This window comes from Ovis canadensis, chromosome 2 (assembly GCF_042477335.2).
Source record: "Ovis canadensis isolate MfBH-ARS-UI-01 breed Bighorn chromosome 2, ARS-UI_OviCan_v2, whole genome shotgun sequence".
Taxonomy (NCBI): Eukaryota; Metazoa; Chordata; class Mammalia; order Artiodactyla; family Bovidae; genus Ovis; species Ovis canadensis.
This window is the reverse complement of record NC_091246.1, coordinates 190,194,393-190,221,725: the sequence shown is the minus strand read 5'-3', so window position 1 is coordinate 190,221,725 and position 27,333 is coordinate 190,194,393. Positions and strand designations below refer to the sequence as shown.

The window sequence follows — 27,333 nt, the reverse complement described above, 5'->3', positions numbered from 1 at the left end:
GCTTTATTGTAGTCAGTGAAACAGAAATAGATGTTTCTCTGGAATTCCATTGCTTTTTCAATGATCCAGTGAATGTTGGCAGTTTGATCTCTGGTTCCTCTGCCTTTTCCAAATCCAGCTTGTGCATCTGGAAGTTCTTGGTTCATGTATTGCTGAAGCCTAGCTGGAAGGATTTTGAGCATAACAACCTTGCTAGCATGTGAAATGAGTGCATATTTTCCCATAGTCCTAGGGAAAAACATGAAGAAGTTGAACCTTTCTTGGAGAGGATTCCCACTGTAGGTGTTCCCCCGTTCCTCATCTTGCTCCATCGCTTACAAGAGCCCTCTGTGCTACAGTGCTGCTTTCTTCAGCCTCCAAGAGTGCACATCACCACCCACTTTCAGGAGATGCCACCCCCACCCAGTCATCTACGCTGTGTAACAATCACAAACACTCAGTGGCTTGTAGCAATGCATGTTTCTCTCTTTCTTAGTGTTTGCGAGTGAGCTAGGGCTTGACTGACCAACTATGATACTGACATTGATCCAGGCACTGTGCAGAGCAAGTCTGCAACCCTGAAGACCCATCATGGTGCTCTGGTACAGTCATACCTGTCTCCCTCCCACCCTCAGCTTTCCTTCTCAGCTGACACATTAATGTCTCGATCTCTACAATTTTACCACTGCAAGAATGTTATGGAAATGATGTGGAATCTAAAAAATGATGCAAATGAATGTATTTACAGGACAGAAACAGACTCACAGACATAGAAAACAAACTTACGGTTACCAAAGGGGAAATGCCGGTGGCGGTGGGGGTGATAATTAAGAGTTTGGGATTAAAATATACACACTACTGTATATAAAATAGATAATCAATGAGGACCTACTATGTAGCACAGGGAACTGTACTTAATACTGTGCTGTAGTAACCATATGGGAAAAGAATCAGAAAAATAATGGATATATGTATATGGATAACGGAATCACTTTGCTGTATGCCTGAAACTAATACAACATTGTAAATCAGCTATACTCCAATATAAAATAAAAATTAAATTTAAAAAGAACATTATATAAATGAAATCATACTGTAACTGTTTGGGATTGGCTTTTTTCACTGAGCGTACTTCTCTGGAGATTCATATAGGTTGGTCCATGTATCACCACTTTGTTCCTTTTTATTGCTGAGGGCTTCCCTGCTGGCTCAGATGGTAAAAGAATCTTCCTGCAATGTGGGAGACCTGGGTTTGACCCCTGGGTTCCCTTGGAGGAGGGCATGGCAACCCACTCCAGTGTTCTTGCTTAGAGAATCCTCAGGGACAGAGGAGCCTGGCAGGCTACAGTCCATGGGGTCACAAAGAGTTGGATCTGACTGAGAGACTAAGCACAGAATTTCATAGTATGGATGTTCCATAGTTCACCTCTTACACATTGAAAGGCATCTGGATTGTTTCAGTTTTGAGGTATTAGGAATAAAGCTGCTGTAAATATTAGTATACAAGTATTTGTGTGTGTGTGTGTGTGTGAACATAAGCTTTCACTTCTCCAGGATAAATGCCCAGGAGTGCAATGGTTCGATCATGTAATGTTAATAGTTGCATGTTTAGCTTTTCTTAAGACCTTGCCAACTTGTTTTCCAGAGTGGTTGTCTCATGTTACAATCCCACCAGCAAAATGTGAGGGACCTAGTTTCACCACAGCCTTGCCAACGTTGTTGTGATTTTTTTATTTCAGGTCTTCTAATAAGCATGTAGTGATATCACATTGCAATTTCAATTTGCATTTACCTAATAGCTAATAATGTTGAACATCTTTTCATGTCCTTGTTTGCCATCTGTATATCTTCTTCTGTGAAATGTCTCTTCATGCATTTTGCGTATCTTCTAGTTAGATTTTTAAAATTTGCTTACTATTGGGTTTTGAATGTTCCTTATATATTCTAGATATTAATCCTAATTTGTTAATTGCAGATATTTTCTCCTAGTCTATAGCTTGTCTTTTCATCCTCTTAACAAGGTTTTTCATGGAACAAAAGTTTTTAGTTTTGATAAAGTCCAGTTTATCAGTTTTTCTTTTTATGGATCTTGCTTTTGGTGTCAAGTATAAAGAATCTTTGTCTTGCTCTGCATTTTGAAGTTGTTCTCCTGTGCCTTTTTCTAAAAGTTTTAGTTGAATTTTTTGTACTCAAGTCCATCATTATTTTGAGGTAATTTTTATATAAGGTATGAGTCTTAGGTTTGTTTTGTTATCTATAGCTGTCCAATGATTATAACACTGTTGCCTATTCTTTTGTTAATACCAAGTTCTTTTGACTACTATCAGTTCAGCTCAGTTCAGTTGCTCAGTCGTGTCCGACTCTTTGTGACCCCATGAATCGCAGCACGCCAGGCCTCCCTGTTCATCACCAACTCCTGGAGTTCACTCAAACTCAGGTCCATCGAGTTGGTGATGCCATCCAGCCATCTCATCCTCTGTCGTCCCCTTCTCCTCCTGCCCCAATCCCTCCCAGCATCAGGGTCTTTTCCAATGAATCAACTCTTCACGTGAGGTGGCCAAAGTACTGGAGCTTCAGCTTTAGCATCATTCCTTCCAAAGAACACCCAGGACTGATCTCCTTTAGAATGGACTGGTTGGATCTCCTTGCAGTCCAAGGGACTCTCAAGAGTCTTCTCCAACACTACAGTTCAAAAGCATCAATTCTTCGGCACTCAGCCTTCTTCACAGTCCAACTCTCACATCCATACGTGACTACTGGAAAAACCATAGCCTTGACTAGATGGACCTTTGTTGGCAAAGTAATGTCTCTGCTTTTGAATATGCTATCTAGGTTGGTCATAATTTTCCTTCCAAGGACTAAGTGTTTTTTAATTTCATGGCTGCAGTCACCATCTGCAGTGATTTTGGAGCCCAAAAAATAAAGTCTGACACTGTTTTCACTGTTTCCCCATCTATTTCCCATGAAGTGATGGGACTAGATGCCATGATCTTCGTTTTCTGAATGTTGAGCTTTAAGCCAACTTTTTCACTCTCCTCTTTTGCTTTCATCAAGAGGCTTTTGAGTTCTTCTTCACTTTCTGCCATAAGTGTGGTGTCATCTGCGTATCTGAGATTATTGATATTTCTCCCGGCAATCTTGATTCCAGCTTGTGCTTCTTCCAGCCCAGCGTTTCTCATGACGTACTCTGCATATAAATTAAATGAGCAGGGTGACAATATGCAGCCTTGACGTACTCCTTTTCCTCTTTGGAGCCAGTCTGTTGTTCCATGTCCAGTTCTAACTGTTGCTTCCTGACCTGCATACAGGTTTCTGAAGAGGCAGGTTAGGTGGTCTGGTATTCCCATCTCTTTCAGAATTTTCCACAATCTGTTGTGATCCACACAGTCAAAGGCTTTGGCATAGTCAATAAAGCAGAAATAGATATTTTTCTGGAACTCTCTTGCTTTTTCGATGATCCAGCATAGCTATACAACAAGTCTTTAAATTAGGTGAACTGATTTCTCCTAGTTATTTTTTTTTTAATTAATAGAACTTATTTTGCTGAGAGGACTTAAGTTTACAGAAAAATTGTGCAGAAAGTGCAAAGGATGACCATATACCCCTCTCAATCCCTCCTCCCCAGTGTCTCTTGTTATTAATGTTTTGCATTAAACTGGTGCATCAGTTATGGTTGGTGTACTAATATTGACACATTACCTAAAGTCCCTAGCTTAAGTTACTTTTTCTTGCAAGTCTATTGTTGAAGTATAGTTGACGTATAATATCACACAGGTTACAGATGTATACGGCTAGTGGTTCACATTTTTGAAGGCCGTGCTCCGCTTACAGTTATTGTAAAATATGGGCTATGTTCCCTGTGTTGTACGATGTATCCTTGTGGCTTGCTTTATACCTAACAATTTGTGCCTCTTACTCCTCTGCCCCTATTTTGTCCTTCTCCCATTCCCTTTTCCCACTGGTAACTACTAGTTTGTTTTTGTATCTGTGGGACTTCCTTGATAGCTCAGTTGGTAAAGAACCCACCTGCAATGCAAGACACCCGGGTTCGATTCCTGGGTCAGGAAGATCCCCTGGAGAAGGGATAGAAGTCCGCTTGTTTTTTGTTACATTCGCTATTCTGACTTCCTCCTTTTGAATCTCTGCTGTCTGGCCCCAGTCTTGCTCACAGAGAGGCCTTATGTGCTAGAATCAGCTTTGTGGTGCTGACTGGTGCTCTTGGTTTTGGGTTTTCAGGTTGGTACCCCACCTCGACTGTGTGATGTGCTGCAGGTACTGCGGGTGGAGAGGGACCAGTGCCTGCAGGAGCTCTCCCGGGAGAGCGCAGAGCATCCAGCCCCAGGTACGTGCCTACCTGCATCCACTCTGGGATGTGCTCGTGTCCAGGTCCACTGGGTTTGTGGGAGGTAGGGGCTGGACCAACTGTATTCTTTCAGAGAATAAGCAGAGGGGAAGGGTCTGGAGCAATCCTGGTGAGCTGTCTACATGTGCTGAAAATCACATCGTCACCCCTCTTTGTTTCTCTGAGTTTATGGGTACAACCAGGGTGTTTGAACCATTAGCTTCTGCATGATGACTTTACCCAGGTGAGTGTTTTGATGAGAGTTACTTCTCATGGTGGTGTACCTCTTATCTGTTCTCTCACCTCCATTGCTAGTTTGATGGGAGAGGTAACAGAAAGGCAATGTGGGGTCTGGAAAACTCAGGGTCCATTGCTGGCTGACCCTCACTGGCTGTGTGAATGTGAACAAATTATTTAATGTTCTGAGCCTCACTTTCCTGATCTATAAATCAGAGGTGATAAAGTATGTTAGAATTATAAATATATGTAAATAAAGATGTTAAATATAGGTGCTTCTTAAAGATTATTAATTTAAATATTATTATTAGTCAAGACAGTCAATATTATTAATTTGCTCTTTAGATATTAATTTTATTTCTATTCCCTTCCTTCACTTCCTAGCTTTTATTCATCTAAAGGCAGTGGAGGCTGTGGCATTAAGAAAAGAATCCTTCACAAATAGTCAAACAAAGACTTGTACAGACAAGGTCTTCACTATACTGGTTACAGTAGCCAACAGGTAGAAACAACCCAAGTGTCTGTCAGCTGATGAAAGATGAAGATGTGGTCTGTACCTACAATAGAATAGTGTTCAGCCTTAAAAAGGAGTGAAGTGCTGGTACATGCCGCAATGTGGATAGATCTTAGGTGGTGCTATTGGTAAAGAATCTGCCTGCCAATACAGGAGATGCAGGAGACAAGGGGTTTGATCCCTAAGTTGGAAGACACCTTGGAGTAGGAAATGGCAACCAACTCCAGTATCCTTGCCTGGGAAATTCCATGTACAGAGGAACCTGGTGGGCTACAGTCCATGGGGCTCCAAAGAGTCAGACGCAACCGAGTGACCAACCACAGGTGCACGTGATATGACTCTACTTATAGGAAACATCTAGATTCGACAAATTCACAGAGACAAAAGTTAGATTAGTGGCTGTTGGGGCCCAGGGGAAACGGCATGCGGAGCACCTGCATAGGCACTGCCTCTTAGTGGCGGTGAAATGTGTAGAACTAGGTAGAGGTGCTGGCCACACAAGACTCTGTCCTAAATGCCACTGACTGTACACTTTAAAATGCTTTCACTTTCATGCATTGGAGAAGGCAATGGCAACCCACTCCAGTGTTCTTGCCTGGAGAATCCCAGGGACAGGGGAGCCTGGTGGGCTGCTCAGAGTCGGACACGACTGAAGCGACTTAGAAGCAGGAGCAGCAGCAGCAGCAGTGGTTAATTTTATGTTACATGAATTTCTTTTCAATAGACTTTATTGAAAAGTCTCTTCCAAGTGGCTGCACCATTTAAATTTCTACCAGTGATGAATGATCATTCCTGTTGTTCTATATCCTCGCCAGCATTTGATGTTGTGTTTTGTTTTTTTTAATTGTAGTAAAATACCTACAACAAATTTTATTATCTTAACCATTTTCATCTATTTATTTTTCTTCCAGTTTTATTGAGATATAGTTGACATACAGCGTTGCATAAGTTTAAGGTATATAGCATAATGATTTGACTTACGTACATAATGAAAGTATTATCACAATAAGTTAAGTGAACATCTGTCATCTCATATAGGTACAAAGTTAAGAAATGGAAAAAAGTTGTATGATGAGAACTCTTAGGATTATTCTCTTAACAACTTTCATACATACCATACAGCAATGTTAATTGTCTTTATAATGGTATACATTACATTCCTAGTACTTATAACTGAAAGTTTGTACCTTTTGACTACTTTCATTTAATTCCTCCTAACCCCGCCTCTGGTAACCACAAATCTGAATTGTTTTTGATGTATAATTGACCTATAAAACTATGTAATTTCTGTTACATAATCAGTAATTTAATATTCTATACATTTCAGAATGATCACCACTGAGGAATCTAGTTATGATATGTGACCATACAAAGATACTACATAGTTGTTAACTGTATTCCCCTCTCTGTACATTTCATACCCCTAGCTCATATACTTTGCACCTGGGACATTTGTATCTCTTAATGTCCCTCATCTATTTCTTTTTTTTTTTTCAGCCCTTTATTTATTTATTTATTTATTTTTAATTTTAAAATCTTTAATTCTTACATGCGTTCCCAAACATGAACCACCCACCCACCTCCCTCCCCATAACATCTCTCTGGGTCATCCCCATGCACCAGCCCCAAGCATGCTGTATCCTGCGTCGGACATAGACTGGCGATTCGATTCTTACATGATAGTATACGTTACAATGCCATTCTCCCAAATCATCCCACCCTCTTCCTCTCCCTCTGAGTCCAAAAGTCCATTATACACATCTGTGTCTTTTTTGCTGTCTTGCATACAGGGTTGTCCTTGCCATCTTTCTAAATTCCATATATATGTGTTAGTATACTGTATTGGTGTTTTTCTTTCTGGCTTACTTCACTCTGTATAATCGGCTCCAGTTTCATCCATCTCATCAGAACTGATTCAAATGAATTCTTTTTAATGGCTGAGTAATACTCCACTGTGTGTATGTACCACAGCTTTCTTATCCATTCATCTGCTGATGGACATCTAGGTTGTTTCCATGTCCTGGCTATTATAAACAGTGCTGCGATGAACATTGGGGTACATGTGTCTCTTTCAATTCTGGTTTCCTCGGTGTGTATGCCCAGCAGTGGGATTGCTGGGTCATAAGGTAGTTCTATTTGCAATTTTTTAAGGAATCTCCACACTGTTCTCCATAGTGGCTGTACTAGTTTGCATTCCCACCAACAGTGTAGGAGGGTTCCCTTTTCTCCACACCGTCTCCAGCATTTATTGCTTGCAGATTTTTGGATCGCAGCCATTCTGACTGGTGTGAAGTGGTACCTCATTGTGGTTTTGATTTGCATTTCTCTAATAATGAGTGATGTTGAGCATCTTTTCATGTGTTTGTTAGCCATCCATATGTCTTCTTTGGAGAAATGTCTATTTAGTTCTTTGGCCCATTTTTCGATTGGGTCGTTTATTTTTCTGGAATTGAGCTGCATAAGTTGCTTGTATATTTTTGAGATTAGTTGTTTGTCAGTTGCTTCATTTGCTATTATTTTCTCCCATTTAGAAGGCTGTCTTTTCACCTTGCTTATATTTTCCTTTGTTGTGCAGAAGCTTTTAATTTTAATTAGATCCCATTTGTTTATTTTTGCTTTTATTTCCAGAATTCTGGGAGGTGGATCATAGAGGATCCTGCTGTGATTTATGTCTGAGAGTGTTTTGCCTATGTTCTCCTCTAGGAGTTTTATAGTTTCTGGTCTTACATTTAGATCTTTAATCCATTTTGAGTTTATTTTTGTGTGCGGTGTTAGAAAGTGATCTAGTTTCATTCTTTTATAAGTGGTTAACCAGTTTTCCCAGCACCACTTGTTAAAGAGATTGTCTTACTCCATTGTATATTCTTGTCTCCTTTGTCAGAGATAAGGTGTCCATATGTGTGTGGATTTATCTCTGGGCTTTCTATTTTGTTCCATTGATCTATATGTCTGTCTTTGTGCCAGTACCATACTGTTTTGATGACTGTGGCTTTGTAGTAGAGCCTGAAGTCAGGCAAGTTGATTCCTCCAGTTCCATTCTTATTTCTTAAGATTGCTTTGGCAATTCGTCCCTCCACCCAGCTTCCCTCTGGCAACTCCCTGTTTGTTCCCTGTATCTGTAACTCTGTTTCTGTTTAGTTTTGTCTGTTCATTTGTTTTGTTTTAGAGATTTCACATATAAGTGAAGTCATACAGCATTTGTCTTTATCTGATTTATTTCACTTATCATAATACCCTCTAGGTCCATGCATGTTGCCACGACTGTCAAGATTTCATTCTTTTTATGACTGAGTAATATTCCGTTGTGTATATATACCACATCTTCTTTATCCATTCATCTACTGATGGGTACTTGGGTTGCTTCCATATCCTGACTATTGTAAATAATGCTGCAATGAACGTATCTTTTCTAATTAGTGTTTTTGTTTTCTTTGGATAAATACCCAGGAGTGGAACTGCTGGATCACATGATAATTATATTTTTAACTTTTTGAGGACTCTCATAGTTTTTCCAGAGTGGCTGTACCACTCTACATTCCCACCAACAGTGCATGAGGGTTCCTGTTTCTGCACATCTTTGTCAACACTTGTTATTTCTTGTCTTTTTGATAATAGTCATTCTGAGAGGTGTGAGGTTACATCTCATGTGGTTTTGATTTGCATTTCCCTGATGATTAGTGATGCTGAGCATCTTTTCATGTGCCTGTTGGCCATCTGTATGTTTACTCTAAAGAAATGTAATCTAAAAAAATACATAAATTTCATCATCTTAACCATTTCTCAGTGTGCAGTTGTGTTAAGTTCACATTACTGAGCACCCAATCTCTAAAAACCTTTTATATTGCAGAACTGGAGCTCTGTACCCATTGAACAGCAACTGCTCTTCCTTCTTCCATTATCCCCTGGGAACCATCATTCCACTTTATATTTCTATGAATGAAATGGTTCTAGGAACCTCGAATAACTGGACTCCTACAGTCTCTGCCTTGTTGTGATCGCCTTGTGGTATCTCACTGGGGTTTTTGATCTTCAGTTACATGATGATCAGTGATACTGAGCATGTTTTCCTGTTTCTTGGCCATTTGTATGTCTTGTTTAAAGAAATGTTCTCTCAAGTCCTTTGACCATTTTTAAGTAGGGTTGTTTAGTTTTTAGTTATCGAGTTACAGGGGTTCTTTATATATTCGGGATATTAGCCCCTTATCAGTGTGTGATTTGAAAATAATTTCTGTCATTCTGTAGTTTGCCTTTTCATTCTCTTGATTGTATCCTTTGATGCACAAAAGTTTTAAAGTTTGACTTATTATAATCTATCTAATTTTACTTTTGTTATCAGATCTTTTGGTATCATATCCAAGAAAGCACTGCCAAATCCAGTCTCATAGAACTTTCTCCTGAGAATTTTAAAATTTTAGCTCTTATATTTAGGTTCTTGGTCCATTTTGGATTAATTGTTAAATGGTATAAGTTAATTGTTCTTTTGCATTTGGACATTCAGTTTTCCCAGCACCATTTGTGGAAGGATAGTCTTTTTCTCATTGAATGGTCTTGGTATCTTGGTAAAAAAAATCATTTGACCATACATGTGAAGGTTTATCTGTGGGATGTTTAGTCTATTCCATTGGTCTATATGTCTGTCTTTATGCCAGTACCACACTGTTTTGATTACTGTAGCTTTCAAATAGGTTTTGAAATCAGGAATTATGAGATCCTCAACTTTGTTGTTTCTCAAGATGGTTTTAACTATTCCAAGATCCTTAGTTAAGTCGCTTGCTCAGTCATGTCTGACTCTTTGTGACCCCATGGACTGCAGCCCACCACACTCCTCTGTCCATGGGATTTTCCAGGCAAGAATACTGGAGTGGGTTGCCATTTGGATATTCCTTTAGGAATTTTAGGATGAATATTTCTATTTCTGAAAATGAAAAGAAAGTGTTAGTCACTCAGTCATGTCCAGTTCTTTGCAACCTCATGGACTGTAGCCCGCCAGGCTTCTCTGTCCATGGAATTCTCCAGGCAAGAATACTGCAGTGGGTAGCCATTCCCTTCTCCAGGGGATCGTCCCGATGCAGGGATGGAACCCAGACTCCTGCATTACAGGCAGATTCTTTACTGTCTGAGCCACCAGGGAAGACTGATTATATTAAATAAATTTTAAATAAATAAATATTAAAATATTTCTGTCTTTTGGATTTTTAAAAAATGGCTATGCCACATGGCTTGTAGGATCTCAGTTCCCTGACCAGGGATTGAATCTATGCCCCTGAAGTGAAAGCACTGGGTCCTTACTACTGGGCCCCAGGGAACTCCTTGTCATTGGAATTTTAATACAGATGGCATTAAATCTGTAGATCACTTTGGGTAGTATTGACATCTTAAAAATATTAACTCATCCAATCCATTAACACAGAATGTCTCCATTTATTTGTGTTTTTAATTTCTTTGAGCAACATTTGGTAGTTTTCAGTGTGCAAGGCTTTCATCTTGTTGGTTAGGTTTATTCCTAAGTATTTTATTCTTTTTAATGCCATTATAAATGGGTTTGTTTCTTAATTTCCTTTGTAGGTTGTTTCTCATTAGTGTATAGGAATGCAACTAATTTTTGTGTGTTGATTAAAAAAATTTTTTTTATAATCTTATGTTCGCTTCCACTGCACAACAACACAATCAGCTACAACTACACACATATCCCCTCTCTCTTGAGCCTCCCAACCCCACCCTGCCTCTCTAGGTCATCCCAGAGTACCGGACTGGACTCCCTGTGTTATACAGGAACTTCTCACCAGCTAGCCATTTTACACATCATAGTGTACATATGTTGATGCTAGTTTCTGCATTCACCCCCCTCTCTTCTTTCCCCACTGTGTCCACAAGTTCATTCGCTACATCTGCATCTCCATTCCTTCCCTGCAAATAGGTTCATCAGTACCATTTTTCTAGGTTCCATATGTGTGTATTAATATACAATATTTGCTTTCTCTTCAAATATTGTATAATATACAATATTTGTGTTACTTCATTCTGTATAACAGGCTCTAGGTTCATCCACCTCATTAGAACTGACTTAAATTCACTCTTTCTATGGCTGAGCAATATCCTGCTATATGTTTGCACCACATCTTCTATCTTTATTATTATTATTATTATTTTAATTTTTATTTTTACTTTATTTTACTTTACAATACTGTGTTGGTTTTGCCATACATTGACATGAATCCACCACGGGTGTACATGCATTCCCAAACATGAACCCCCCTCCCACCTCCCTCCCCATAACATCTCTCTGGGTCATCACCGTGCACCAGCCCCAAGCATGCTGCACCCTGCATCAGACATAGACTGGCGATTCGATTCTTACATGATAGTATACATGTTACAATGCCATTCTCCCAAATCATCCCACCCTCTCCCTCTCCCTCTGAGTCCAAAATTCCGCTATACACATCTGTGTCTTTTTTGCTGTCTTGCATACAGGGTCGTCACTGCCATCTTTCTAAATTCCATATATATGTGTTAGTATACTGTATTGGTGTTTTTCTTTCTGGCTTACTTCACTCTGTATAATCGGCTCCAGTTTCATCCATCTCATCAGAACTGATTCAAATGTATTCTTTTTAACGGCTGAGTAATACTCCATTGTGTATATGTACCACAGCTTTCTTATCCATTCATCTGCTGATGGACATCTAGGTTGTTTCCATGTCCTGGCTATTATAAACAGTGCTGCGATGAACATTGGGGTGCACGTGTCTCTTTCAGTTCTGGTTTCCTCGGTGTGCACCACATCTTTATCCATTCATCTGCTGATGGACATCTAGGTGCTTCCATGTCTTGGCTACTGTAAATAGTGCTGCAGTAAACACTGGGGTACATGTGTGTTTTAGAATTGTGGTTTTCTCAGGGTATATGCCCAGTAGTGGGTTTGCTGGATCATATAGTAGACTTATTCCTAGTTTTTAAAGGACTCTCCGTACTGTTCTCCATAATGGCTATATCAGTTTATATTCCTACTAACAGTGTAGGACGGTCCCCTTTTCCTCACACCCTCTCCAGCATTTATTGTTTGTAGATTTTTTGATGATGGCCATTCTGACTGGTGTGAGATAATGCCTCATTATAGTTTTGATTTGCATTTCTCTGATAATTAGTAATGTTAGTGTATTGTTTTTATATCTGCCCTGTCACTTGCTGAATCCACTTCAGAAATCACTGGGGCTTTCTACATGTAAGACCACATTGTCTAAAAACAGATAATTTTACTTCTTTCCTCAAATTTAGACAACTTTTATTTATTTATTCTTGTCTATTTGCTGTAGACTAGGGCTTCCAGTGGGTTTTCCTGGTAGCTTGAAAGTGAAAGTGAAGTCACTCAGTCGTGTCTGACTCTTTGTGACCCCATGGACTGTAGCCCACCAGGCTCCTCTGGCCATGGGATTCTCCAGGCAGGAATACTGGAGTGGGTTGTCATTTCCTTCTCCAGGGGATCTTCCCGACCCAGGGATTGAACCCAGGTCTCCCACATTGGAGGCAGATGCTTTACCCTCTGAGCCACCAGGGAAGCCCTTTAGCTGGAAGAAAATCCACCTGCAATACAGGAGACCCTGGTTTGATTCCTGGGTTCGGGAACATCCCCTGGAGAAGGGATAGACTTCCCACTCCAGATTCTTGGGCTTCCCTGGTGGCTCAGATGGTAAAGAATCCAACTGCAATGTGGGAGGCCTGGGTTCAATCCCTGGGTTTGGAAGATCTCCTGGAGGAGGGCATGGCAACCCACTCCAGTATCCTTGCCTGGAGAATCCCCATGGACAGAGGAGCCTGGTGGGCTACAGTCCATGGGGTGGCAAAGAGTCGGACATGACTGAGCGACTAAGCACAGCACAGTACAGGGCTTCCAGTACTAGGCTGAATATAAGTGGCAAAAGTGGGCATCCTTGTCTCGTTCATGATCCTACAGGAAAAGCTTTCGGGCTTCATCACTGAATGTGATGTTCACTGTGGCCTTTGCATATATGACCTTTATTTTATTGAGATAGTTTCCTCCTATTTCTAGTTTAAGTGTTTCTATCATGAAAGGATGTTGGTTCTTGTCGAATACTTTATCTGCACCGGTTGAGATGATAATGTGTTTTTTGTTCTTCTGTTAATGTGGTGCCTCACATAAAGCAATCCTCACATGTTGAGCCATCCTTGCATCCCAAAGATAGATCCCACTTGGTTATCGTGTATAATTCTTTTAAAGTGCTGTTCAAGTCAGTTGCTAGTATTTTGTTGAGAATTTTTATATCATTGTTCATCAGGGATATTTGTCTGTAGTTTTCTTTTCTTGTAGTCTTTATGTGTGTTTGGTATCGGATAATGCTGGTCTCATAGAATGATTTTACAAGTATTTCCTCCTTTACAGTATCTTGGGTGTGTTTGATGAGGCTTGGTGTTAATTATTCTTTAAATGTTTGGTAGACTGTATGAGTGTGGCCATCTGGCCTTTCCTTTGTTGGGAGATTTTTTTGTTACAGATTAAATCTCCTGACTAGTTAGAGGTCTGTTCTGACTTTTGTTTGCTCCTGCCTCCGTCTTAGTAGTTTGAGTGTTTCAGGAAAATGATCCTTTTCATCTAACTTATTCACCAGGCGTATTCTTTTGCAGTTTCTTCTCTCCAGGTCATAGCCTTTGTTCATGAAATTCTTGAGCTGTTGGATACCTGCTTTCTTATTGCCCCCCATGGCCAGGCCCGTGACCCCTTTCCCACCCCACCCCACATACCCCCAGGAACCAGCCACCACCCAAGCTGCTGTTCCTGCTGTGTTGCAGCCTCCTTGTCCTCTTAGCTGCGTCTGTGAGGCTTTCCTCTCTTCTCCCTTCCTGTCTGCTTCCTTGCTCCAGGGAAGACAACTGTTTGACCTCTAGTCCAGTTGTGATGGTGGCTGTAAGGTGGAGGCAATCCCATCTCTGTATGTGAATTTCATTTCAACTTTTAAAAGGAAGAGGAGTGGAGGTGAGGAGAGGGGAAAGGAGAGGCCCAGGCTTTTAAATTAGACAGTGTGATCTTGAACAAGTCCTTAATGTCTCTGGACCTCAATCTCCACATCTGTTTTATGGGATTGGTGTGAAAATAAAAGCATTCATTCAAAAATATTTAACACTTCTTGTTTTGAGATGAAAATGGTAAGATTGATGGCACATAGACTCCTCTCTTCTGGCTTAGGAATGTGTTTTTATACACATGGCAGACTTGATATGCAAGCTTCATGATATAGGGGTTGCTTTTTCACACATCACAAAAGATCCAGAGCTCGTGCAGAGTTCCTGGGTATCGTCAGATCCCATATTCCTCCTCTCTTTCTGCTCAATGTGTGACATGCACCGCCAGGTTGTAAGGTGGCTGCAGCACCTTGGGAGGAGGGGAAAGTATTTTGGGTGAAGAGAGATGAAAATCATGAGTTTGGATTAAGACACACATAATAGAGACTTCAGAGGAGGATTGGGCTGGGGAATGCTTTTATTTGGGTGGCAACTGAGACTGAGGTTATAGGAGGAGTGGCCTTGAGATCCCTGCACTTACCTGCGGCAGGAGGGGGGGGGGGGCGCTCCGCAGAGAGAGGCAGTGGAACTTCCCTCAGCAAAACCGAGGGGTCCCCAAGAGAGGTGAGCCTGCTGTCCGCCAACCCAGCCCCTCAGCGAGTGAGAGACAATCAGACGCGACAGGGGTTCCATCTAAGCAGTTCCACCTTATTGCCACAAACTCTTGGTTTATATAGGCAAGCAAGGGGGTTTTGCGAGGGTTGCACCAATCACGTTAAAGGTCAAGTCATCATGCGCTTCATTGTAACAGGAGTCTATGATGATCACGCGCTGTCCACGTGCACGGAAATCAAGAGAGCCAATCAAAAGTTTTGACAAACAACTTACACCACACCCTCATCTCGTCTGCCAGGCGCCATCTTAGCTGTAAACCGCAAAGCTGCCCTTCTTTTTTCAAGGTTTCCCATTTAGGGTCCCACACTTACGCCAGGTGCAGCCAGAGACAGGAGGAAGGTGGTGCCCTGGGAAGCAGAGGTCAAGCAGTGTGGATGCTGTGATGTGCTCTGGCCAAGTTACTAGCCTCTGCATGAGGGGTGGGCAGGATGAGAAGTTCCTTCCCCTATGCTGGCTGTGGAAGGTGCTGCGGGGGAACCAAACTGGGACCTTATGGCTCAGAGGGGGCCCACCATTGAGTCACAGGGCACCCCCTGCCATCGCAGGAACAGCAGCTGCCCTCATGTCCCCAAGGAAAATGTCTAAAATTCCAGTGACAGAGTGTGGGACTTGTATTCAGGCCTTAGGGATAAAGCCCAGAATGTCAGGCCCCTTGGAGAGATGATGGTAAACTTCAGCTCACATCAAGAAGTTATGGATGATTATTTTAAAAATTAGCATCTGGAGTGTTTAAATGTGCCAGTTGTTCCCCAGGGCTCCAGGATGAGGGTCAGCTCCTGACTTGGCCCTTGTTCATGCATCCACTCCAAATGTTTCCACTTGGCTCAACCAGATTGCTTACAACTTTTTGACCATGTTGGTTCTCTCATGCTTCTGGGCATTTGCACATTCTGACCCCTCTGCTTCAGCTCCATTTCCTCTTCTCCAGTCCTGTCAGCCACTCCTCCAATGGAGGACTCCAAACGACTTCTGCTGGCATAGCTGGCCACCCTGACTTCTGCAGGACCACCCCACCTCCACCCCCCACCTCTCTTCCCCTCCTGGCACATCTGCACTGCATCGTGGGCGTGCGTTTGCTGGACTGGGACAGACTACGTCCCTTTCCTCTAAGACCGAGCACTTGGTGTGTGTTTGTTGACTGACTTACAAGGTGAATGAGTGCAGACCCTCGACTGAGAGCAGAGAGAGGAGACGGGAAGGAGACAGAGGGAGATGAGGCAGCGCCTTTGTGGTAGAGGATGTGGATGCTCCCAGCTTGCCCAGCTCACCACAGACCTGCCGAGGCGAGTGGTGTGGCCACGTTGCCCATGGCAGGTGCTTCCCAGAGCCTGACCTGGCCCATCACCCTGTGGGCGCTGACCTCAGATTGCAGGACCAGGGAGGCTGTGCATATACCCAGGTTGACTGACTTGCAGCAGGTCTGACTGTCTTCTGTCCCCAGAATGCTACTTGTGCATCCAGGGCTGAGAGGGCTCATTAGGGACTCCAGCCAGGTTCTGCTGTGAACTCTTGGGGAGACCTTGCTCTCTCCATGCAGTGAGGCCGTCCTTTATTCGCAGTGTTTGCCACTATGTCCTGCCAGGCCAGTGAGCAAAGGGGCCCAGGTTGACCCCACCCTAGCACAAAGGCTCAGACCTCTTCGATCTCTTTTGCATTTTGCCCTTCTGCAACTTTTATTTAGGAAAAAGTGTCTGTTGCTCTGAAAACCTGGTTTAAAAGCCCCTGGGGCAGAAGATGTGTGAGGACCCAGCCTCCTGGGAAAGTCTTCAGGCCTTTTCTGCTCAGAGGTTGAGAAAGCTGAGCCAGAAAAGCCATAATGGAACTTAGAACGGATGTGGTGGCTGCAGGGGAAGAGTCCCTCCAAGAAAGAAAACAGGAGAAACAGCAAAGCCGTGGAGCCCTTGGGCAGGCTCAGCCCCAGCATCCCCATCAGAACCTGGTGGGTGGAGGGGCTGGGCTGAGGCTGCCTGGATGTGGGTCCAACCCCGTAACTCTGCTCAGGAGCATGACTCCTGAAGGCCCTTCCATCCCCAGGAAGGATCTGTCTGGTGCCCGAGGCCAGGAGGGGCTGGTAGACTCTCTGTTGGGGGTACAGGGTTAATGGTTAAGCTGCCTGGTCTTCCCTGGGGAGGAGGTTAATGTTTGAATGCGAAGAGAGAGACAGGAAATGCCACCCACCAAGCTGTCACCAAACTCGGCACACTTATCACAGATAAAAAATTAACTCCTCAGCTATTCTGGGCTAGGTAAGGCCTTCCCAGCACTTCCTGGGAGCATTTCAGGGTCACCCTAATAGCTTCATGGCCTGCCTTACTGGGCTATTTATTACTTTGTTTTCAGAAGCTGATACCCCCTCAGAGCTGGCTGGTGGAAGGGCTCTGCCTCACCCTAGGGAGGAATGTTCCAGAGACAGAGTGGAGGCAGGAAAGATGTGGGCTTAGTGGTCGGACAGATCTGGGCAGGGGCACTGCTCTGTCACTTAGGGGCTGTGTGACCTTGGGCAAGACCTCTTTGGTTCTTCATGTCCTTGCCTTTAGACGGGGAACTCACCATCCCCTTTTCCTCTTCTCTTTGACAGTGGGCTCCCCAGTCCCAAAGAACATGGGCTGCCTTCTAAAGGGTTGGGGGGGTCAGTGTGCCTTTTTATTGAAGTGAAATTCACATGATATTAGCCATCTTATTGAACAGTTCAATAGCATTTGGTGCATTCACAGGGCAACCACCACCTCTTTATAGCCCCAGAGCATTCTCATCTCATCATCCCCAAATAAAACCTGTACCCATCGCTCCTCATCTCCCTCCTTCCTCTGCCCTACCCCTGGCAACTGTACCTCCACTCCCTGTCTCTGTGCATTCGCTGACTCTGTTCATTTTGTATGAATGGAGTCATAATCCGTGACCTTTGAGTCTATCTCCTTCCACTAATGTTTCCAAGGTTCATCTATGTAGTGGCACGTATCAGTGTGTCTTACATGCTGGCCTTTGATGCGGTTTCTGTAACAAACATTCCAGGTCCTTTTCTGGATTCCCCTGGCCCCTGATGGCCTCTGGCAGACAAACACTCTGGGACAACCCTCACCCTACTCAGAGCTCACCTCTCCCTATCCTTTCCTTGCCACAACTGACCTTGGCTCATTTTTCAGAAACAAGAAACTTATGTTTATGTAGCACTTTGGACAATTTTTTTTTTTTTTTTTTAGTTCTTAAAGCAACCCATGCAGTTAAGTACTGTTACCATCCCACTTCACAGATGAGGAAGTTGAGGCTCTTAGAGGCACAGGATCACCCAGTGCTGAAAGAGGACTCTCAGCCCACATCTTTTGACTGCAAATCCTGAGGATTGTTTATTTTGTGATCCAGACTGAACTGTGAGTGACTGATACTCTCACTCTCCCCAAGAAGATTTGCATTTGAAAAAAAAATAGAGGAAGAGAGAGGCTGTTGGTGCCAATTAATGTCTAATTAGAGTGAGAGCATGAAAGGAAGCATTTCAGCTGGAGGAGGAGGAGCTCGTGGGTGGTTGAGGAGGACTCTGTGGGGCCAGTGCAGTTTGTACAGTCTAGGGAGGAGGAGGCTCAGGATCAGTGCTCACAAGCTCAGAAGCACTTGCCTTGGGCAAGTCTCTTGGAGGGAGAAGAACCAACCTGCCCCAGGGAAGTGGCACCCAGCCTCCCACTCAGAGGGTCTGTATCTCATCCAGTGCAGCCTCCTAGCTGCATGACCCTCTCTGCTTGGATTCTTTCGGTAGTGGAGAGCTCTCTTCTCCCCAAGATAGTTCATCCCAAGGGATAGCTTGTGCTTCTCGGTTTAAAGAGAAGCACCCCAGGCTTTCTGTTGTGCCTGCCTCCTGTGCTATGCTTTTTAATGCCTTTGCTGCCTGGGCCTCCAGTTCCCCTGACCCCACCCTGACCACCTCTGTGTGTGGTCCAGCCATCACAAGTAGGGCAACACGGTTCCCAACCTAGATACTGTAGGTCAGGTCATTCGCACAGCCGGCCGAGGAGACCTCCTTAGGGTGCCCTTGGGGTGGGCTCAGGAAGGCAGAGGGGGCTTGATGGAGCCCGGAAGCCGGCTGCTGGCTGTGCTTGTCTGTTGTGTCCCCATAGCCATTTCTCCTCTGGGTTTTCCCACTGTCTGGGGCAAATGGGCAGCAGGGCCCTTGAGCCTCTTTCGGGAACCTTCTGTTCCCTGCTCATCACATCACTCTTGTCTCCCTAGTCTGAGTGAAGTCCTGCTCTGTTTCTGTTTTTTCAGAATTATGACTGCAAGGTTGCAATCAAGAAAATCAAAATTATGATTTTCTCAAGAATTGTGATTGCACCAGAATTCCTCTTTATCCTCCTGCCTTGGGGGCCCTTTGGAAACAGGTCAGGGAGATTGTAAGTTTTCCTGCCCTTCTCGGAGGCTGTGAACCAGTAATCTGAGAAGGAAGGAGAGAAAAAAGGGAAAAAAAATGCCAGGAGGGAAGAAAGATCCACTGCACACACACATCATTTGTGTGTGTGGGCCCACATGGGCCCACACAGGGGGAAAATCTGCCCACATGGTATTAGTGGCCTGATGGTGTCTTTTCCTGTTTCCCTACTTGAACTTTCCCCAGTCTTCCCCTCCTGTCCCCTCCAGCCAGGTGGTCAGTGTTGACAGGTGACCTCAGAGATGGTAGAGGGTCAGGGGATTCCCTCTGCCCTGCCCTCCCTAGTGGCTCAGTGACAGTAGATCTGCTTACAAAACTCCTCCATCTCTTACCTCCTGGGTCCCCCCCAACCCCGACTCAGGCACTGAGCTTTGCAGCTCCTAGCCCTCCCCCAACCCACTGACCCGAGTACTGTGCCAGAGCCCCAGGGGAGGCCAGACCAGGACACCATGCCACCTCTTTCATGCTCCACCTGTGCAGCCATCCCTCACTCAGCAGGAGCCTGTAGGGAGTGGGGTCCAAGGCCCTCCGTTCACACCCTGGAGCAGTGCAAAACGGGGTCCCTGCAAGCAGCCAGGAGGCCACTCTGCTGCCTGCTCCCCCGGCTATAGGCCTTCCAGCCCACCTGCACCAGGCACCATCTGTACTGTGGTCTCCTTTATATCAATGGGGTGACTCTTTTTTTCATCATGCTGTACATGAGATCTTAGACTTACTCATCATATATGGCTTCCCTGGTGTCTCAGTCAGTAAAGAATCTGCCTGCAATGCAGGAGACCCGAGTTCAATCCCTGGGTCAGGAAGATCCCCAGAGAAGGAAATGGCAACCCACTCCAGTGTTCTTGCTTGGAGAACTCCATGGATAGAAGAGCCTGGTAGGCTACAGTCCATGGGGTCGCAAGAGTCAGACACGACTTAGCAACTAAACCACTACCATCATATATAACTCCAACTCTGTAATCTTTGACCAACCTCTCTGTCTTCCCCCCAACACCCACCCCTGGTAACCACCGGTTCTATTCTCTGCTTCTATGAGGTTAACATTTTTGGATTCCGCATACCAGTGAGATGATAACAGTATTTGTCTTTCTGTGTCTAGCTTTTTTCACTGAGCACAATGTTTTCTAAGTTCATCCATGTTTTCACACATGGCAGGATTTCCTTTTAAAAAATTAGAAAATTTTTAGGCTGAATGATGTTTCATCATGATTTTCTTTATCTGATTCTTCCTTTAATGGACACTAAGGTTGCTTCCATACTTTGGCTGTGGCAGTAATGTTGTAGTGAACGTGGGGCTGCAGATAGCTCTTGAGACAGTGATTTCATTTCCTTCAGATGTGTATCCAGTAGTGAGATTGCTGGATCATTTGGTGGCTCTATTTTAATTTTTTTGAGGAAGCTCCACTGTTTTCCCCAGTGGCTATACCAACTTACATTCCCACCAACAGTGCATGAAGGTTTTCTTTTTAAACTGACTTTTTTTTAAACTTAAGTCAGTTCAGTTCAGTCGCTTAGTCGTGTTCAACTCTTTGTGACCCCATGAATTACAGCACACCAGGCCTCCCTGTCCATCACCAACTCCCAGAGTTCACTCAAACTCATGTGCATCGAGTCAGTGATGCCATCCAGCCATCTCATCCTCTGTTGTCCCCTTCTCCTCCTGCCCCTAATCCCTCCCAGCATCACAGTCTTTTCCAATGAGTCAACTCTTTGCATGAGGTGGCCAAAGTATTAGAGTTTAAGCTTCAGCATTAGTCCTTCCAATGAACACCCAGGACTGAACTTAGCCTCATCCTAAACAGCAGTAACTACAAAATCACAGCTGTGATATACTTGTTGTATAACCTTTTAATGCATATTAAATTGTTTTTTAAAAGGTGTAACTATTAAAATTAAAAGTGTTCAACCATGTACCAGCCACCAGAGCCTACCAGTGAGACGTGCTCCTCACATGCTGGGCCAGGTCTGTTCCAGTGCTGAACCTGTCCTGACAGCGAGGCCAAGGCTGGGAGAGGATGGCCGTGTCACAGGGCTCGGGACATGAGCAGTACCGTGTGGAGTTAGTGTCCAGGGCTGCTGCTACCAGCGGTCAGCCTGGAGATGGGATCCTAGCTGCTGGCGCCCTGTATGTCAGTTTGCCTCTTGGGGCCTAGGTTCCTCATCTCTGCTTTGGGGCAGTGACCCTACTCGACCCCTGCATTGTACAGCTCCAGCCTGGACAGCCCCTTCCCAGCCTTTCTTTCCGCCTGGCCAATAGGAAGGATATGGGCATAAGCCAGCTGTGGGGGAACCTGTGTCCCTCTCGCTCTCACCCCCCACCAGCTGCTCCTCCCTTGCTTTCCGCAGCACCAGGCCATTGTCCCTGTGGGCCAGACCTGACATGACCCAGCTCAGGAAGCCTGCCAGATGCCCTGGCACCCTTCCCATCTGTCTGGCTAGCCGGACGTGGGTTGGGTTGTCCGGCCTCAGGGACTCGGGCCAGTGCCCTGGCTGACCTGATCAGCCTCAGTCCTCGCAGCGGGCAGCGCCCCCAGTGCTTCTAGAAGGAAGGGTGGCCGTGTTGTAAACGGGGCTTCTGCAGAAGGAGTCAGGATGTGGGGTGGGCCTCACCCTCCAGCCTCCAGGTGCTGTGCTAGGCAAAGTCACACTGTGCCCGTCTGTCCAGGGCCTCTCAGGACCATGTCACTGTCCCAGGGGCATCTGGGGAGGCGAGAGTCACTCAGGGGCCTGGTGAGCCACGTCTACGGTGGGAACCTGGAGGACTGGTGCCCAGACAGTGCAGAACCTTCCTGTGTACCCTGGGAAGGTTCAAGAAGAAAGAAGGTCCAGCCTGCCCTCTTTCAGTGCACACTGTGAGAGTTGGGGTGAAGGCTCTGGAACATCCAGGGGGGTTTCTTATGACCAACTTTCCTCAAAGAACTCAGACACTGGTCCTTGGCCCCCTGGAAGCTTCCATTCTCACTGTGGGAGCTCCATTAGGCCCCACTCTGAGTTCCCGTGGCATTCTCCTCCTCTGTTCTCTCCCTCCTTTGCTCAGGGCCACAACCTCCCAGGGCTGCTCTGCCCCAGCCAGGCATCTTTCCCTAAGAAACTGGGGCTGGTGCCTCTGGAGACAAGCAGGTGGGCAGAGCCCATGAGGTGGCACCCAGGAGCCTGGCTGGACAGTTACCTTACAGCCCTTCCGTTTCCTGGCTGGGTGACTCCAGGTATCCACCTCCTTGCTTTATTGCTTCATTTGTAAATGAGGGCAGAGTTGGGTGCCTTGCAGCACTGCTGTGGGTTGAATGCTCTCCTGTGTGTAAAGCACAGAGTGACTCCTGCTGGCATCAAGCAGAGCTGGCAAGCAGAGGACGTGGGATTCAGAAGTCATGTGTGGCATCACAGCGAATGCCCATTTACAAGGAATGAGTGACGAGGAGGGGAACGGGGCCAGAGACTCGGGCATTCATCCTTTCCTTAGACGGTTGTTGAGTGCCTGTGCCTTGCCCAGTCCTTGTGGGCACAGGCCTCCAGCAGTCATGAATCAGACTGGTTCTTGCTCTTTATATTGACTGCCTGGGGCGGGGATCCATTTGCACCCAGGCACCAGGAGGAGCCCTGACCCCTCCAGTTATGACCTCCCCTGGCCTCTCACAATCATCTTGGGTGGGCTCCTGGAGCCCAAGGCTGGTGTGAGCCCAGAAGAAGAGGCCTCTGCAGCGGGAAGGGAGGGATGCAGTATGAAGATTCTCAAAGCAAAGCCCAATGACCACATACAGAACACCTGTAGGGAGCTCTTAGCCTGCAGATTCCTAGGACTCAGGATGACTGAATCAGAACCTCCCCAGTGACACAGATGTCTACTGCAGGATCAATACCTCTAAAGTGGGACAGATCGCCAGGGAGACTTCACGTGGAGGGAACAAAAGTGTCCAGGATGATGCTGAAACTTTGAGCCTGGTTTTATTCATGCCTGAAAAGAGACTCTTGCTCTTTATAAAAACTGGGAATTAGCCAGCTGGGTAATCCAGGGACCCCTTCAGACCCCTATCCATTAGTCTCTGGAGCTAAAAATTGCCTTGCAGCTCAGAGGACCCAGCTGGGTCCCCCCACCCCTCAATGCCAGGATGAAACGGAGGACTTAGTGAGGAAGAGGACTGGGGAGGACGGCAGGAGGGAGCTGCCATTCCCTGGCACCCGGTGAGTGCCAGGCTTTCCACGTGGAGATGATCTCTTCCCCGGACAATCTCAGGAGGAAGCCATCTGTTTCCCTAAAAGAGCTGAGGGCTTGGGCAGCGAGGTGTGGTGAAGAGGACTGGAACCCAGGTCTCTGGGACTCAAGAATCTTGAGTTCTTTCTGAGGGCTGTGGGCTCAAGGGTGGTGTGGTCTGCTTTGTGTTCCCCAAACTGGATGCAAGGTGACTACGGACCTCATGGTATCACCTCCATTTCCAGTGTGCTCCAGACCTTCCTGGTGATGTCCTCCCAGGTGGCATGGGCCCCCAGAAGTCTGTCACAGGAGCAGTTTCTCTGATTTTCTTCCCCTGGGATCTACTGTGGGAGAATTGGTGGCTGGTTGTGTTAAATGATAATTTCTAACGGAGTATGCCTGCCAAACATTGTGCTTAAGTAATGAGAGAACCAGTGATACATTAACCACTGGTTCACAGGAGAATTCAAAGTACTGCATATATAAGGCAAATAGATGCAAAACTGGCTGGAAACAATTTCACATAAGTTTTAGATAATTCATAGTCATGCAAATGCAAAGAAAGTGACAGAAATGTGGTCCCAAATGCCTCTGGACAGGAATCGTTAGCATGGCCATCAGTTATCTACAATTTATTGAGCTGTGAAATAGCTCAAAGACGCAACAGGCCAGAGAACCGCAGAATCAGGTAAACCAGAAGGCCGTGCTTAAGACAGCATCTAGTTTTGCATTATAGACATCCGGTAATTTTTTTCATGTCAAAGTCTTTCAGTTACCAGAATTGGGCCACTGATCTGGCTCTGAGCTTCCCAGCAGCCAAACAAAACAAAAAGGAAACAACCTCAAATTCAGTATCTATAAGGACAGATATATACTAGCTGTTCGCCATAAGTTCAGCTTTGAGTTGCATTGAGACCAGATTATCTGTGGAAGGGATGTGGAGGGCAACACCAAGCACAGGTGCTAGGGATGTGCTAGGCTGTGCGGGGGGGGGGGGGGGGGGGGTAGGGGTGGGGGTGGGGTGGGGGGGGGGGAGACACCAGGGAAGCCGTATATGATGAGTAAGTCTAAGATCTCATGTACAGCATGATGAAAAAAAGAGTTATCCCATTGATATAAAGGAGACCACAGTACAGATGGTGCCTGGTGCAGGTGGGCTGGAAGGCCTATAGCCGGGGGAGCAGGCAGCAGAGTGGCCTCCTGGCTGCTTGCAGGGACCCTGTTTGCACTGCTCCAGGGTGTGAACGGAGGGCCTTGGACCCCACTCCCACTTCCTTAGACCAATTTTATAGATGAGGAAGGTGGGGCTCATACATGTAAGTGGTGTGTTCAGTTCACTCCGTCCCCACCACACTTCACCTCAACCCAGGACCCCACGCTCTGCTGCGGGCGCTGGGGGGGGTGGGGGGGGTGGGGGGGATGGGGGGGGTGGGGGGGTGGGGGGGGTGGGGGGGGTGGGGGGGTGGGGGGGGTGGGGGGGGTGGGGGGGTGGGGGTTGGGGGGGGTGGGGGGGTGGGGGGGGTGGGGGGGTGGGGGGGGTGGGGGGGTGGGGGGGGTGGGGGGGGTGGGGGATCGTGTCCACGTTGAGACGCTGTCTGATGCTGCTGCTCTTCTCGGCAGGCTGCCGGGGGCTATGGGACAACACCAGCTGCTGGCCGTCCTCTGCACTGGGACAGACGGTGGAAGTGGCATGCCCGCGGTTCCTCTGGATGCTCGTGGGCAGGAATGGTAACAACTCAGCCCGGGGGCCCAACTGGGCAGCTGTGGGGCAGCCCTCTGGGTGAGCCTTGGCCTGGAAACATGAGGCCAAGACTTCTCTGCGGACAGGAAGTGAATGGAAGGATGGGAGCTTGGGAGTAGTAAGGTGGGCTGAGTTGTCAGTGCCAAGCAAGGGGCCAGAGGGCCACGTACCAGGGAAGGGGTAAAGGAGGCCAGGCTTGCTCCTCTCTGCCCTGTGTTCCCATTGAGGGGCTCCCCTCCTTCCTTGCACATTTCTGGCCCCTTAGCACCCAGGGCCCTTGCTCCAGCCCTTGTGTCTGGGTCCCACTTAGCCCTGGCTGGCTTTCCAGGATGCTCACTTCCTCTGTGCCCTCTCTACTAGACCCTGCTGATGAACTCTGTCCTTTATGGAAGCTTCTGGTCTCCTGGGGGATCTCTCACCCAAGCAAAGCTGCAGTTTATAAGGATTTCCTTAATTTCAGATGAGGAAGTGCGGAAGTTGTCTCTGACAGGGAACACTTAGGGACTAACAGGGACTAATGCTGGACAAAACCCTGTCATGTACTAGGCATTTTTACAGATTTAAACTTTAGTTGTCACAAAACCCCTGCAAACCACAGAACTTTTCTCTCCACTTGGCTTAGTTAAACAGTGAAAATAACAAGGTCTGGGAGGGGTTTAGCCTTGGCTTCAGGTTCACAGCTGGGAGATGGAGAGACAGGGACTGCAGTTTCTTCTCGCGGCCACCCAGTGTCGCTGTGGGGCTGCAGATCCACCCACCTGTACGGTCTCACAGAGGCGCTGCCCCCTGGGTTCCATGCTAGGGGTCCAGGGCACGGTTGGGGGATGAGGGTCAGCAGGGATCATCTCAGCCTGGGGCCTACTGTGCTCGTACCCAGCTGCGGGCCCAAGGGATTGGCCAGCCCAGGAGCATAAGTCAGGAGCAGTCCAGCCTCAAGTCACCTAGAACCATCTGTCCTCTACCTGCTCTCCGCCCATAAATCTACCTTGGGTCTGGAGTCTGAAGAAAGGCTCTAGAATAGTGTCTCAAGGGTTCCAGGGCTCCCCACCCCAAGAAAGGAAAGTGTGTCCAGTGAGAACAAGCTGGTGCTCCAGATTCTTCCTTTTGAAGGAAGAAAAAAAGTAGAATAAACTAACTGTTTCTCAGGGTACCTACTACATGGGCCCAGGCAGAATGAGTATCTGTGTGGCTGGGAAACCACAGGCTAGATTATGTACCCAGATACTTGTGTGTCTGTGCTGGAGCCTAGAATATTCCGTCTAGGATGCATTCCTTTGATTCTTAAGAGGGCCCTATTTCTTCTTTAAAAGCACACTTCCTGAGTGGGGTCAGGCCTTGGCTTTCTTTCCCTTCTGTCTTGATGGGGGATGGGAGCCTTACAGCAGCAGAGAGTCCTAACCTGATGAGGCTTTTGAGAGTCAGAGAAAAGCTTTGACCTGGCTCTTCCCTGGACTGCTTGCCTGCGCATGCACACGCAAACACACATTTGCACAAAAATACTGACTGTACTTTTGGGGACCCTTGAAGTGTTTACTGACCTGAACCTGGGTTAGAACCCCTAACATATTAGGAATTAAACCCAGGGGGAGTGGATAGGAGCCCATGGGAGCCCACCCCTGTGTCCTCTGCGATTCTACTAAGAGCCGTGTCAGCAGAGGGCACCTGGCCTGCATCTCATGCAGTGTTGTCATGGGAATCCTGCTGGGTCGGTGAGGAGAGGCGTCCAGACAGACAGCCCAGCCTCCAGGGATACACTGTCTGATAACCATTTCTGGATTCCAGGGAGTAAGTGTGCTTTTATTTCAGTTTCTTGTCCAACCAGCCACCCTTTGACCACCATTCTTTCGTCTCTGACAACCTAGCTTGCTTGATTTAATAACAGAAAGCTTCCGCTCATCTCCTGAATTCCAAGACTCCAGGCCCCACCATTTCTGGTCTAATTTAGAAAGGCCAGAGGCAGAAGGGAAGTAGCCTTATGGCTTCCTCTCTGTGTCCAGCACCAGCCTGGGTTTCCTGCCCCATCCTGCAGTGTCGGTGATTATTCCTATTTGGTACAGAAAAGTGATGCACCTAAGGGCACGCAGCAACTGAGAGCCAGTGCTGGGTTTTGAACTCAGATTCTTGACCCGTGCTCCAGGTCTCCTGAGCCGTCATAGACCTGGCATGCCTAGAGCCCAAAGGCCATGGTCTCCTGCTAGAGTTGCCTCTGGGATCTAAGGGAGGG

General features: G+C 46.2%; 1 protein-coding gene across 2 annotated transcripts in view; it reads left to right on the top strand.

Moving 5' to 3' along the window:
* The window catches only part of SCTR (secretin receptor), a 73,494-nt gene that overhangs the window by 10,500 nt on the left and 35,661 nt on the right, over window positions 1–27,333 (top strand). For both annotated transcript variants that reach the window (XM_069574441.1, XM_069574442.1), the window contains exons 2-3: window positions 4,216–4,321; window positions 24,989–25,096. In XM_069574441.1, coding sequence (XP_069430542.1) covers window positions 4,216–4,321; window positions 24,989–25,096 — 214 coding nt within the window. The remainder of the gene's footprint in view (window positions 1–4,215; window positions 4,322–24,988; window positions 25,097–27,333) is intronic.